The 15,426-nt window shown below is 46.4% G+C and overlaps 1 protein-coding gene across 1 annotated transcript; it reads left to right on the top strand.

The window, feature by feature from the left end:
• The first annotated feature begins 16 nt into the window (after nt 1-16).
• Nucleotides 17-15,087, top strand: Mrpl37 (mitochondrial ribosomal protein L37). The gene is made up of 7 exons (XM_047550627.1): nt 17-432; nt 2,553-2,736; nt 2,831-2,946; nt 6,975-7,160; nt 9,546-9,703; nt 13,076-13,279; nt 14,865-15,087. Exons 1-7 carry the CDS (start codon nt 87-89, stop codon nt 14,940-14,942), a joined length of 1,272 nt encoding a protein of 423 aa, XP_047406583.1. The 5' UTR covers nt 17-86; the 3' UTR covers nt 14,943-15,087.
• The last annotated feature ends 339 nt before the right edge of the window (nt 15,088-15,426 follow it).

Genomic DNA, 15,426 nt, shown 5'->3' with positions numbered 1-15,426 from the left:
TCGGCGTCCGGCCCCCTAAGCTCCCGGCAGACCCTGCGCTGGGAAAGATGGCGGCGTCCAGGTGGAGGTCTTGAGGAGAGCTGGCTATGGCGTTGGCGTCTGGGCCCGCAAAGCGGGCGCTAGCTGGCTCTGGGCGGCTCGGCCTTGGAGGCTGCGGCACCCCGAAACGCGGGGCTTACGAGTGGGGCGTACGCTCCACGCGGAAGCCCCCGCCTCCTCCCCTGGACAGGGTGTACGAGATCCCTGGACTGGAGCCCATCACCTACGCGGGGAAGATGCACTTCATGCCGGGGCTCGCGCGGCCGGTTTTCCCGCCGTGGGACCCTGGCTGGACGCACCCAAAGTTCCGCCCCTCGATCCCGATTCAGAAGCATGCACTGTCCAAGGACCAGGCTTGCTACATATTCCACGAGCGTTGCCGTCTGGTGGAGGGTGAGGACCCAGGACAGGCGGGTGGCGGCCTAGTTCCACTGCCCAGCACTGACCCCCGACCTTCTGTTGCTTTGGGCAAAACATTGAAGCTCTGCGGGTCTTGGTTTCTTCGTCTGAAATATGGAACCATAGTGATTCCCATCTTCAGGAAGTTACCAGGATTAAGTGGGATGTAATACAGCTATGATTATGTGAGGGAATAATGAGTTTTAGTGACAAAGTGAAAAGACCTGGTTTCTAAACCAAGCCATGTCTCTAACACTGACCTCAGGCAAGTGGCCAGTCTTCCTGAGCCTCCCGTTCCTGTGAAATGAATGGTGATGACTAGACAGTACACACTGACCCCTCTAGCTCTGACATTCTGGAGATTAACTGTACTTTTAAGAAATAGATGGAGGGAGATTATAGTGGAAAGAGAGCAGAAAGAGTGTTTAATCTCCTGGCCTGTTACCTCATATTACAGAATTACTAATTGTAGCAGAAAAGTGATTTTCTCACAGATGCACTGTGGGTAATGGTGAAGCCAGATCCCCAATTCCACTTTTAGTGCCTTTTGTCAAGAGTCAGAGTCAAGATGTTTTCTAGGAGAGAATCTGGAACCTGGAAGACTTCTACCCATTTCTGCTTCTCTGTCACTTTCACTAAGAACGGATCAAGGGCTGGAGATGTTGCTCAGTGGTTGAGCACTTGCCTAGCATATTCAAGGACATGGGTTCAATCTCTAACCCACCCCCACCACAAACATCTAGAGTCCCTGTGTGGTGTGGGGAGGTGACTATTTATTGAGAGTTCCTTTCCTTGTTCCTCAGTCTTCCCATCAAAATCAGGATGGGAATAGGACAGGTCCAAAAAACAAAATGCTTGAGGTAAGTGGGAGCAGTATTTTCCAAGGGGTAATTAGGAAAGAAAGATCCCTGTCAGACATTGGGGCCTAAGCAAGTAAAAAATCCCAGATTTGAAAAAGTTAATTGGCCAGCCTCTTAAGCTACTCAGTTCCCTGCAAGCTGATTTTCTAGCCATTAAACACTTTCAGTGTCCTTAAAGGGTGCTCTGAAGGGTATTACAAGACATGGCACCCTTCAGTGACTCTGGTAATGGAACTCAGTGAATGAAGGCATTAGCAGTGCTTGAGAAGTTAAGATTATGCTCATCTGAGCTGGGCATGGTGGCACATGCATGTAATCCCAGCTCCTTGGAAAGCTGAGGCAGGAAGATTGCAAGTTGTAAACCAGCCTTGGCAATTTAATGAGACCCTGTCTCAAAAAATTAAAAAGACTGGGGTGTAGCTCAGTACTTAAGTGCCCTTGGGTTCAATCCCCGTTACGGATGGGTAATATAGCTCATTACAGAATATCAGGGTTAATTTAAGCAAGATATGAAAAGTTCTGTGCTTAAGTGGTAGCAAATTCAGGGCTCCTTAAGTTATTCATGATTTCCTAAAAGTTATTCCCATTTTTTTCTGAAAGCAGCTTTCCCTTGATAAGGTTGCATGAATTTATTCCTGGGTTTCTACCTAATAAGTAATGTACGTTTGGTAGATACAGATTTTTTTGTGTCAGGGGTAAGGTGTAGATTAACAGAGGGATTTTTTTTTTTTTTTTTTTGTATCAGGGATTGAATTGAGCCCAGAGGTGCTTTATCACTGAGCTACACACTCAACCCTTTTTATTTTTTTTTATTTTGGGACGGGATCTCACTTAGTTGTGGAGGCTGACCTCGAACTTGGATTCCTTTTGCCTCAGCCTCCTGAGCCACTGGGATGATTATAGGCGTGTACCACCATGCCCAGCAAGAGAAGGGATCTTAAGTGAAGGATTGGCATCTGTTGATGTAGTCCCATAGCCTTGGATCTCACTGTCCTAACAGGATTCAGCTATATGATCTCAGTTTTCTAGCCACAATCAGCTGTTAACCTTGAAGTAGATGGTCATTCCTGATGTTGAGATGAAATCTGGCTCCCTTACCCTCTACTCTTCACTTTCAGTTCTTTCCCAGGTGTCCCAGGACAAATGTAGCCCTCTCTTAAGGCAGTCTTTTCTCCATTATGCTGCCTAGCAGACATGAGCAACTTTCCCTGAAACAACTTCTCATTTCATTGTTTTGTGTTGATTACCCCAAAGGTGTGAAACAGGCCCTCTGGCTGACCAAGAGCAAGTTAATAGAAGGCCTTCCTGAGAAAGTGCTTAGCCTTGTTGAGGATCCGAGGAACCACATAGAGAACCAAGATGAGCAGGTTCTAAACATTATCTCTCACGCCCGTCTCTGGCACTCCACTGAGGATATCCCCAAGAGAGAGACCTACTGGTAAGTTTCCCCCAAGTAAATAAGATTTCCAAATGATGGATCTTGGAACCAACCTGTTACTTTAAGTCTGCAAATGTCTCTGCTTTTCTCCAAGCCCAGTCATTGTGGACAGTCTGATACAGCTGTGTAAATCCCAGATTCTCAAGCATCCTTCTCTGGCCAGGCGGATCTGTGCCAAAAACTACTCATTATCTGCTACCTGGAATCGAGGTTGGTCATCTTGTACACTAGAGAACTTTGAGCTGTTTTTATCTTTGTATTCTCAATCCCACTATTAGCTTACATCCTTCCTGTTTCCACCCTACCCTACCCAAATGCCTATCCTCACTCTCTTCATGGCCCAGTTTTGTAGGCTAAGGCACATCATCAGTATGGTTAGTATAGCCTCATCTTTTTTTTTTTTTTTTTTTAATTTTTTTTAGATGATGGTAGACCTTTATTTTATTCATTTATTTTTACGTGGTGCTGAGGATTGAACCCAGTGCCTCATACTTGCTAGGCAAGTGCTGTACCACTGAGCCACAACCCTAGCCCAGCCTTTTTTGTTTTTAATCACTAATCTTAATCTAAGACCATTAATAGCCAGCCATATCTGTTTAAGTGCCCACACTGTGCTTGGGAGTGCTTAAGTGCTGAAGATGAGGAGATAAAGCACATTGAGTCTCTGTCCTCACCACACTCATGTTCTATTGCAATGGCCTTAGCTCTTTCACACTTCTCTACTTTTCCAAATCTGGGTTCAACATAGCTGCTAGAGTGGTCTTTCTGTAGACCTCTTTCTTTCTTTCTTTTTTTTTTTTTTTAACTTTGTTTTTTTTTTGTTGTAAACAAATGGGATACATGTTGTTTCTCTGTTTGTACATGGCATAAAGGCATACCATTTGTGTAATCATAAATTTACATAGGGTAATGTTGTTTGATTCATTCTGTTATTTTTTCCCTTCCCCCCACCCCCCACCCCTCTTTTCCCTCTATACAGTCCTTCCTTCCTCCATTCTTGCCCCCCCACCCTAACTCTAACCCTAACACTAACCCCTCCCAGCCCCCATTATGTGTCATTATCCACTTATTAGCGATATCATTCGTCCTTTGGTTTTTTGAGATTGGCTTATCTCATTTAGCATGATATTCTCCAATTTCATCCATTTGCCTGCAAATGCCATAATTTTACCATTCTTTATGGCTGAGTAATATTCCGTTGTATATATATACCACAGTTTCTTTATCCATTCATCAATTGAAGGACATCTAGGTTGGTCCACAATCTGGCTATTGTGAATTGAGCAGCTATGAACATTAATGTGGCTGTATCTCTATAGTATGCTGATTTTAAGTCCTTTGGGTATAGGCCAAGGAGTGGGATAGCTGGGTCAAATGGTGGTTCCATTCTAAGTTTTCTAAGGAATCTCCACACTGCTTTCCAGAGTGGCTGCACTAATTTGCAACCCCACCAGCAATGTATGAGTGTGCCTTTCTCCCCACATCCTCGCCAACACCTGTTGTTGCTTGTGTTCTTGATAATCGCCATTCTAATTGGGGTGAGATGGAATCTTAGGGTAGTTTTGATTTGCATTTCTCTTATTACTAGAGATGTTGAACATTTTTCCATATGTTTGTTGATTGCTTGTAGATCTTCTGTAGACCACTTTCTACAGAAAGACCCTGCCCCACCCCATACTGGAGTTGGACCCGGGGTGCTCTACCACTGGCTGCATCCCCAGCCTTTTGTAATTTTTGAGACAGTCTTGCTAAGTTGTGGAGGCTGTTCTTGAACTTGGAATCCTTCTGCCTTAGCCTTCTGAGTTGCTGGGATTACAAGTGTGCATGACCGTACAAGGTCAATACAACTCTTTTTATGTCTCTCCCTTATTTCAAATCCTGCCTTCTAGTAGCTTGAACTCTTTATCATGGTGTGCAAGGCCCTCTATGATTTGACCTTTGCCTAGTCTTTCTAAGTCTTACCTCCTGCACTACTGTCCTTTTCTACCCGCTTCCCTAAACTAGCCACTTGCAGCTTTTTGGTGTCAAGCATTCCCTCCTTGGTGCCCTTATACTTGCTGTACATTCTGTCTGGAGTGCTCTTTTCTACTTTCCTCATGTAACCCTATTTTACTTATCTGTAAGGCTCAGCCCAAGCCCCTTCTTTGTGAGTCCAGGCTGGTTTAGCTGTCCCTCCTTGGTGCTCCTTACATTCATTATGCTATCAGAGCACTTTCATAGCGCTTATTACAGTATGTTGCAGCTATCTGAACGGATACCAACTCTCAGGTGTTTGAGGCAGGGATGTCAGAGGACACAGGTGTTCTAAGTGGTGGGATCCTGGAGCAGGGAAACCACCTAGGGAATAATTTGGCACTTGAGGACATCTGTTTGGTCAGGTTTCTCTAGCTTGCCCTTTGCATATGGACTTCCTGGCAGGGAGTCAGCCTTGCAGAGGTAATGGCACCACTAAGGAAATTAGTGAGCCTCATTAATAGAGGAGTACTTTTGGCCCATCATCAAGTATTACCTCTAATTAAACTGCCCCGTTTGGAGCTGTCACTGGAGGAGGGATGTGGAGGGAATTGAATTAGAAACCACACTAGAGTGGTCTGTGGGGAGAATCTAAAACCCAGGGTTAGGAGAGGTCCAGGCACATTTATGTTCCTTGCAGATTATATGTGAGGAAACAGGAAATATTTTAGGAAACTAATCTTGAGGTATTATTATGATATACTTTAACAAACTGATCAGCATTTATGCATCCACAGATGTAGTATCTGTTTTTTTACATACCCAATAAGGAAGACCACATACTTATTAAATGGCAGTGCTATTGACCAAACAGATTGTTAGAACTATAAGAAAACCAGCCTTTTTTTTTGGCGGGGGGTACTGGGGATTGAACCCAGTGTTGCTGAGCCACATCCCCCCTTTTTTTTTTTTTTTTAGACAGGATCTTACTAAGTCCGTAGGGCCTTGCTAAATTGCTGAGACTGGTCTTGAACTTGTGATCCTCCTTCCTCAGCCTCCTGAGTTGCTGGGATTACAGGCATGCTCCACAGCACCCAGCAGAAAAACAACTTTGCCACATTGTCTACATCCTGTGATTTGACTATATTTCGGAAGCCAAAGCACCTGCAGAAGCAGGTGTGCCTCCTTGGAGTCCCCTCAGTTTCCCATGCTCAAAGAGCCTTTCCAGGTGCATTTCATCTGGTGGTGGCACGTGGTTGCCCGAGGACTACTGTGAAGGGCAACTGCACATGTTTATGCAGATTACTGGTCAATCTGAGGCACGCTTGTTTCCTCAGATCATCTGTGTTCCTCACAGCAGATATGTGAATCTGACTCATGAAATTCTCTGACTGACCTGGTGTTTCACTCTCAGTTGTTGGGGTCACCTGGCCTTGTTCCAGGGTTGATCAGTGTCTTTAGCTTCTGGTCTTTTGCTTCTTGCTCTTTATCCCTCTTCGCTACCATACCATGTTTAGCCATTGGATGTGTTTCACTATAGAGTCACATATTCCGGTGACCTTGCACATGTTATTCCACCTTAACTGGAACAATTTTCTTACACTTTCTTACCTGATAGACTCCAAACCAGTGATTTTCAACTGGAAGATAGTTTTGCCCTCAAGGGAACATTTGGCAATGTCTGGAAACATTTTTGATTGTGATGACTTGGGCGGGTAGGGATAGGATGGGAAGGGACTTCCAGTGGTAGAGGCAGGGCTGCTGCTAAATACAGGATAGCCCCTTCACCAATGAATTATCTGGTCTGAAATGTGGATTGTGCTAAAGTTGAGAAGTCTTGATCTTCTCCAACCTTTAGATGGCATCCTTTTAAGGCATTGTTTTTCTCAAGATGCTCTCCAGACCTCCCAGAGAAGTCACTTTTCCCTCTTGGACTGCATCTGAGTCTGGTTCATACTTTTTGCTACAGCACTTCCTGTCTGGTGAGCTCCTTGAACAGAGAGGGAAAGCTGGATTCCCAGCTTAAGGTTGGTGCTTGGGAAGATCTGTGTGGCATGCACTGGACCATCATGTCTGCATTTGTCAGGAAAGGAACACAGTAAGAAGAGTGCACTAGCTCATCTCCCTCTCAGGGACCCCAGTATTAACATCCTAATCCCAGGTTTTGTGTTCTGTGGTTAGACTATAGTGGATTTGAGGTGCACAGGGAATAAAGGCTTTAGACTGTGCTGAACAGATTAAAGATTTTATACTAGTTTGAACTGAACATTTTTTTCCTCTTTTAGAGTCTGTTCTCCTTCAGGTACGTGGTACCAGTGGCACCCGACTGAGTGTCAAGGATCCTCTGCCCCCCATTGCCTCCAGAGAGGAGATTGAAGCTACCAAGAATCATGTTCTCGAGAACTTCTATCCCATATCTCCCACTATTGATCTTCAGGAATGCAATGTCTACAAATTGAAAGATGACACAGGTGAGAAGCAAAGCCTTTGAGTTGTAGGCAGTGAAGAGGTGAGGGATGTGCTTTATCTAGAGGAAAAGGACGTGCTAAGAATTCACATGCATTGTCTCCTAGAATCAATGTAACAGCCCATGCAGCAGTTACTATTATTCCCATTTCATACGCAAGGAAACTGGCTCAGGGAGGTTGAGTGATTTGTTTTAAGGCTGACTTTGCATTTTACTCCTGAGTAATAACTTCTGATATCAGAATGTTAATGAGTAGCTTCAGTGTTTTTTGTTGTTGGTGGTGGGTTTTTTTGGGGTGGTGGGGTGGGTACCAGGGATTAAACTCAGGGGCACTCAATCACTGAGCCATATCCCCAATCCTTTTTTTTTGTATTTTATTTAGAGACAGGGTCTCACTGAGTTGCTTAGTGCCTTGTTGCTGAGGCTGACTTTGAACTTGTGATCCTCCTGCCTCAGCCTCCCTAGCTGCTGGAATTATAGGTGTTATTGTTGTTTTAATACTGAGAATTAAACCCAAACTACCACTGAGCTACATCCCAGTCCTTTTTTATTTATTTATTTATGTTTTTAATTTCAAGACAGTGTCTTGCTAAGTTGCTGAGGCTGGCCTTGAACTTGTGATCCTCCTACTTCAGCTTCCTGAGGCTGGGATTGTAGGTGTGCCCCACCATGCCTGTCTTAAGAGCCCTTTGACCAGGCTTTTCCTTTATTTATGGATCCTTTGACAGGCACCCTCTTACGGCTCATGCTGTAGACTGCCAGTTCCTTCAGCCTTCCTCCATGGGCCTTCAATGGGCAATTTATCCAAATTCCATCCCACAAGGCACCAACTCAGACTCCATCAGCCACAAGAGAAACTCAGCAGTCGAACTCTGCTGGACCCGAGAGTGCCTTACACTCTGCCATCATGACTGGTCATCGTGACCCCAGGCTATTTTCTCACTGGTCCATCTAGCTGATAGGTCCAGAGGAGACTTTCTGAAACCCCAGTTTAATCTCATCTCCCTACATGCTGCCTCCATACTGCCTCTGTGGAGTAGTTCTCCTGATCTTCTGTGAGGGCCTTCACATCTGCTTCCCGCCCCCTGTCCCCATCATCACCCCACCCCCACTGTCCATTCTAGCCGTACCTCATACCTCATGCCCTTCTCACCACTGTGCTTTCTAATTCCTTGACAGAAACCTTGGCCATTCATCTGCAGCTCACAATTTGTCTTAATCACTTCCTTCCAGAGATTTCTGTCTCATCAGGGACCTTTTATCTCTCCTTCCTCATCCCTGAATCACTTTGTTTTGTTTTATTAGTACAGGGGGCTTGAACCCAGGGACGCTTTACCACTGAACCACATCCCCAACCCTATTTTGTATTTTATTTAGAGACAGGGTCTTACTGAGTTGCTTAGCACCTCACTTTTGTTGAGGCTGGCTTTGAACTCAAGATCCTCCTGCCTCAGCCTCCTGAGCCACTGGAGTTACAGGCGTGTACCACTGCACCCAGTTCCTAAATCACTTTGACATGTCCCTCCGTCTGGACATGATCAGTTTTTCTGTTTCTCCCCTTTAGACTGTGAGTTCCTCAAAGGCATTGGCAGGCTCCGTTTGGGCTCTGCTCCTGATTTGTATCTTAGCATCTAGCGACACATGTGTATTAGGTACTTATATGTGCAGGAAAGCCACATCCCTCTGCTAGTGCTCTCCTCAGAGGTTTTCAGAGCCTATATCTTGCTCTTTCTCTTTTTCACCCATGTTCACTGATTCAGGTCACTTATTCTAGAAGCTTCCAGCCTTATAAGGGTTTATTCATAGCTTTGCAGGAGAAGAGATCCTTACTTGACAGATTGTGGCTAAGATGAGCAAATGCAAAATTTTGACCAGTTGTGAAATATGAGACAAGTCATTTTTTAGTAATATTAAAGCAACAAATAACATTCAAGTACTGAATAATAGTAAAGTACTGAATTCCACAATGATTTGCTTTCTTTTTAATAATTACCACAGCTTTCAGGTTATTTCTCTCCTGATATCACTCTCATTTGTGGACTCGAAGAAGAGACAGAGGGTAGAGTCAGAGCAAGCACACAAGAAGCACCTGTAACAGATTGGCAAGCGATTTCTGTAAAGAGCCAGATAGTAAACATTTTAAGTTTTGCAACCTACATATGGTCTCTGTCATAGCTACCCAGTAGACATATGTAGTTGAGTGTGATGTGGCCCAGTAGAAAAGTTATTTATGGAAAGCAGGCAGCAGGCTGGTTGTGGCCACTTTGAGCAGGTGTATGCTTCCAGTGTCTTGGTAGTCCTTGCCCCTGAGCTGAGGAGGTGACTCTCCTGAGGCTCTGGCAAGCTGGCTAATCTTTTCTGCTCCTCCACATGATTACATATCTTGCAGGATTCCGAGAGGGCTATCCTTATTGCTTTCCCCACACCCTGTATCTCCTGGAGACAGCCAGGATACGGCCACACCGATTTCGTCCAGAACAGCTGCGGGCCAAGATGATTTTGTTTGCTTTTGGCAATGCCCTGGCTCAGGCCCGTCGACTCTATGGGGTATGTATGTAGAGAAGACCACTGAACTGCTTTATGTGGTGTCATGTCCCTATCTTAAGGACATTGTTCAAAGGAAGACGTCAGTGTGGGAACTCCTGGCTTGACTGAGAATCTTAGGGAGAGGCACTTCCTCTCACCCTGTGGGTTGAACTGACCTCCACTGGGGGCTAGCTGGGGGCTTGCACTTTACCCAGAGACAGTAGCCCTTGAGGTTTCATTGAGATCCCTGTTTTCAAAAGTATTCCACAGAAACATGGAGAGCTAAGTAGCTTGCCCAGCATTCTGCAACAGTAAGCGGTGGGGAAAAGATTGGAATGAAGTGCCCCCAGCTCTGAAACCTTCAGGTCTCTGTGCTCCAGGGCACCACCCTACTCTGCAATGTTAGAACTGGAGCCCAGGTCTCCACGAGGCAGGCAGAAGGAAGTGAGGCAGTGGAGATGGCCTAGCCCAGCTTGCCAGCTCACAGTAGATTCTGGGGATCCAGGGTACCACGTGGTGGCAATCCCTTGATCCTATGAGGAAGTCCCAGAGACCACGATGATATAGAATGGAGGATGAGTGGTTGTCACAGACACTTGTCCCAAGATAGGGGGCACCAGAGCAAATGCCTCCAGGGAGACGAGGGTCACATAAGAACCCTAAGCAGACCTAAGACACCAGGTCCCTGGCTTTTGTATGTGCAGGAGAGGGCTTCTGAGAGATACTGCTAGGCAACCAGGTCTTGGTTAGAGCCTAAGTGCCTCTTGGAGGAGTGAAGAAATTCTGTAGTTTCCTGTCCTACTTGGTCTAGGCACTAGGCAGGATTGGGGAGGTGTGACTAGGTACATGGATTGGGAGTGGGATGGATGGTGCCTATATTGAGCATCTGTTACTTCCCAGGCATTGATTAGGGTTCTTGTATTATTGGCTCTCAAAATATAGCCTTGATGAGCTCCCTTCCAGGAGCTTGTTGGAAATGCGTATTCCCAGACCAATACCAATTGAGTCAGAAGTCCTGGGGTTGGGGCCAGCTGTCAGCATTTGAACACACCTCCCAGGTGAATGAAACCAATACAAACTTGAGTTTGAAAACCCTGCATGAAAATTTGAGGACAACTGCACAATTCACTCCTATAGCAACCCCATGTGGCAGAGGCTGTTAGCTTCACTTGGCAGGTGACACTGAAACTCAGTAGGCTAAGTAACTTCCCCAAGGTCGCACACATAAGAGATTAGCAAGTGAGCTGAGATGTAGCTCAGTGGTAGAAGACCTCCTTAGAATGCGTGAGACCCTGGGTTCAATCCCCAGGACCACAAAAAAAAAAAAAAAAAAAAGAAAAAAGGAAAACTATTGTCACATCTTTATGTGACCTTGTGTCTTTCCAGTCTGAGAAAGGCTAGCTTTATTCCCATTCTAACTGTATACGTCTTGAAGGCTATGGAAAGTTAGGTAATTTTTCCAAGATCCCACATCTAATGACTAAGGAAGCAAGGATTAAATCCGTAATCACTCCACCTTTGAAGGATGGAAGGAGGCAGTCACATGACATGTCCCAGGCCTGCCAGCTCATTGTAGCAACTGCCAGCTTTTGCCAGCAGAGCCTGCTACCACTAATTGCCACCCAGGTGAGCAGGAGAGGGGGCTTTCCCCAACCCCTCCATGTACAAATTATACCTGGAGATGTGAAGTTGAGCAATTATGGGAAGATTCTCTAGGTAAAAGGTAAAATTGCTGAGAAATTTATGTAACTACCTGCAGTTTTATTGATCTATAGAGAGGTAAGAGTCGATGTAGAATTCTCAGCTATCACTTACAGGTACTATTTTTTTATGCAGCTAAGAACAGATATTTCTAAGGCCAACAACCCCAGTGGCCCACACTGAGGTCTGCCATTAGCTATTCCTGAGGTCAGATCAGCCAGCCCTGGAGGGTGAGTGTCAGCAGCATTTTTGAATCAGGATGCCCTACTTTGTGGGACCTGCTTATTGGATCTTTGTCCAACAAGTAGCAATCACCAAACTGGATTGCTGCAGTTTCCATAGGTTGACCATATGGTTTATCATCCAAACATGGACACTACTGAGAAAAATAGGTGCTGCTGTCATGTACACTGGGACACTGGGTGTAAACCAAAACAAGGTTTTAAATGCTTTAACAGCCTGGGGTTTGATCCTGACTCCGACCTCATGAGTGACCTGGAGCAAATTACACCAGTGTTCTTATCTCTTAAGTGGGACTATACCTCTGGATTTATGAGCATAGAGGTGATTTTATGAAAAACTGCCAAGATGCCTGGCACCCAGGAGGCCTTCAGTAAAGTGGTTTTAGTATTACTATGATTACCATGTGGTGCCAACTGAAAAAGATCATCAGCGAATGAAATAACTGGTAAAGTCCTGGTGTGGCACTGCTGAAGCTGCAGTGAGAGTGTGATGCCCTTAGCATGAAGCTAAGTGACTGCTGGCATAGACAGTCCAGGATGCCAGGCCCTCGGATCAAGGCAGGAGTGGACGGTGCACATGGTCTAATCTAGCAAGAACCGTGTTGGGTACTGGTGCCACCCTCTTTGTGACTCTCAAGTCACAGACAAGTCAGTATACCCTGCTGAGTCTGTTTTCTTCTCTCTGTTGAATGGTGTGAGAACCAAATGACATCATATCTGTTCACCACTCCTCCAGGTTAAGGTTTGATAGCTGATGTCACTATTATCCTCATCAGGCAATACCATGAGTTTGAGGGATTTCTGTCATTAGTCTCCCAGCTCACTTGCCTGAACTTTGTGACTTACCAGGTAACTGCCTCTCAGTGGTGGGAATTATTAATTCAGTATGCTCAAGTTCAAGCACTAGACTCCCTGGGACACAAACAACGGGATGGGGGGTGGCCAGGCAGGAGAGGTGAGGGAAGGCCTGGTTCTCCCTCACTGTGCCCTGAATTCCATTCTATTTTAATTGCCCCAAGATGAAGCCATTAGGGGGTGGGGTTGTGGCTCAGTGGTAATGCGCTTGCCTGGCATGTGTGAGGCACTGGGTTCAATCTTCAGAACCACATAAAAATAAATAAAGACATTGTGGTCCATCTACAACTTAAAAAAAAAAAAAAATGAAACCATTAAATGGGAGGAGTTGGGTGTTTTGAAGGGCAGTACTAGAAGCTGCCTGGTCTTTGCTATTCTTACACGCCCCTTTCCTGGAGAGTCCACTCTAGCCACATTCACTCCAGGCAGCGCACTTGCTGATGAGCTTTCAGTTGGCACCTCCTGGTTTTCACAGCTACTACTTAAACCTCTTATTTCAGTGGCCTTCTGAGTGCCAGCACTTCCAGTTTTCATAAGCTCACCTCTACTCTCGTGAATCTAGAGATAGATTTGATTTGTCTTCTGTTCCTCTCAGAACGACAACAAGGTCTTGGAGCATCCAATAGTTGTGCAGAGTGTGGGCACAGATGGACGTGTCTTCCAGTTTCTGGTGTTGCAGTTGAACACCACAGATCTGGCCTCTAACGAGGGGGTCAAGAATCTGGTCTGGGTGGACTCGGATCAGCTCCTCTATCAGCACTTCTGGTGTCTCCCAGTAATCAAAAAGAAGGTGGTGGTGGTAAGTGTAGCTCTTTCCTGCTTGGTGATTGCAACAGGGCTGGGAAGAGAACCTGGCTCTAGGGACTGTGTACCCAGAATGTCTGCCTGCCCCTCTCTTCAGCTCCTACTTCCCTCTGCACCTGCCTCCAGCCACACCCAACTCCTTCCAGCATCAAGCAGGCCTGGGGCCTGGGGGGATGCTGCTCCTTTTGTATAGGAGGCTTCTCCCTTCCTCCTCCCTTTCTCTCATCTGGCCGTCCTTCACTTGTCCTTCCAGGTTTAGTGATTTTCTTACCATGGGAAACCTTCCCACCACCGTCCTCAGCTTCTGCCTTACTTCAGTGCCTCAGTGGACCCCAGAGTAGTTATCTGTTCACATGTTTTTCTTCTCTAAACTAAGCTCCACACTCCTAGAGGGCAGGGCCTGTGAGCAATGTATTATTTCATTCCACTGACACACAGTTCCTCCCATGTCACTGTCACTGTCACTGCTGCACCAAGGGATCAACTGACAGGGTCCAGGCCTGCTCTCTGCAGCAGGCAGCAATGATGTCTTAAGTCAGTTGACACAAGAACCAAGAACACAAGTCAGCAGAGAGCATTCTGAAGAGAGCGGGATCAGGGGATGAGAGGGAGCGGACCAGGACGCTGCTAGGTCTGTGACAGCTGGTTCCCACCCAGGGCCTGCTGACAGATTGCATTCTTTGACTCCCAGCATGTCCACATTTCTGCCCTTGAAACGTCTTCTGGATCTGAGCCCTTCTCTTTGACTCCAGACCACCTTGTCTCACCTGCACGGGCACACCAGCCACCTCCCATCTCTGTTCTTAGTCCATCCCCTTTGTGACTCAGACCTTCTTCCTTTAATCTCTTCCTTCCAGAGCAGACTCAGTACTAGGCCCCTTGTCTTGGTGAACCAGCTTCCACTCTGCCAGCTCCCATCACTCCACCCATTACCAGGGGCCTGGGCCTTAGCCTCAGCCTCACCCTGGCCCTTCTGGCCCTCTTCTTGTACTCTGTTTTTGCATATGCTGTTCTCTCTGAAGACTCCTTCCTCTCCTTTTTCTTTCTGGCCCATTCTACTCCTTCCTTGTATGTAAGTCGGTGAGTTAAGTCATTTCCCCTGTTTTCTTAGTACCTTTTTTCTGCTTTGCAATGAGGTCTGTCACCTTTTATTACCACTCTTGGACACCTGACTGTAAGATCCTTGAGGACGGGCACCAAATCCACATCACTGCTGGGTCTCTAGCCCTGGGCACAGCCCAGTACGGTGATAGCAGGCCCCTGATAAATGGAGGTGAAATGAGCAAGGGACTGTTGTCCTTGAATGAAAGGAGGCAACAGACTTCCTGGTGGTTGAGACGAGAGGAGTTAGGGAGCAGCAGGACGGTGTCAGCAGACACTTACAGGCCTTCTCACTACCACCCCCCTCAGGCATCTCTTCAGTGCTAGCTCCCCAGTACCCCTTCTTAGTCCTGTTGAGAGTCAGTCGGGGAAGAAACAGTGATGACCCAGGAGCTCAAGATTTACAGAAGATGGGCCTTTGTTTTAATTGCTGCCATTAAATCTAGTAGCAGGATCCTAATGGACTGTGTTCTTTCCAGGAACCTGTCGGACCAACTAGTTTCAATCCAGAGACATTCAGGAAGTTTTTGGCTCTGTATTTGCATGGTGCCGTGTGAGCCAAGGGGTTCTGAGGCCTGAACCCCACCCCCACCCCCGCTGCCTGCCCCCTGTGAGGAGCCTTCATCTTGGGTGGAGCCAGGGCCTCTGCCCCTGTTCAGCCTCTGGTCTCACTGACAGTAAAGAACCCTGCATTGTACTGGAGCCCGTGTTGGTGTGATGGTGCTGTTGGTGGGTACTGCAGCCCTGGGTCATCGTGCTGTGCAGGTGTGGGTCCTGGAGCCTGGCCAGCCTCAGCCTCAGCCTCCACCAGCCCTGCCCTAGACTCAGACTATGGTGAGCATCTTCCTAGTTCTGTTTCAGTTTCTTCATCTGAAAGATGAAGGACCTTTATTGTTGTGAAGACTCTTTGTCTGTCATATGGGCCTACTGGCAGATGCTCTGCAGTGGGTGCTGGGTTCTCACAGAATTGTTTACATTGCACACACATTCCAGTGACTGTAGAAAATCTGAATAGCGTATCCATTGTGGATTTCTTGGATG

This window comes from Sciurus carolinensis, chromosome 1, assembly GCF_902686445.1.
Source record: "Sciurus carolinensis chromosome 1, mSciCar1.2, whole genome shotgun sequence".
NCBI classification, from domain to species: Eukaryota; Metazoa; Chordata; class Mammalia; order Rodentia; family Sciuridae; genus Sciurus; species Sciurus carolinensis.
Note: the sequence above shows the minus strand (reverse complement) of the source record. Positions and strands in the feature narration are given on the sequence as shown.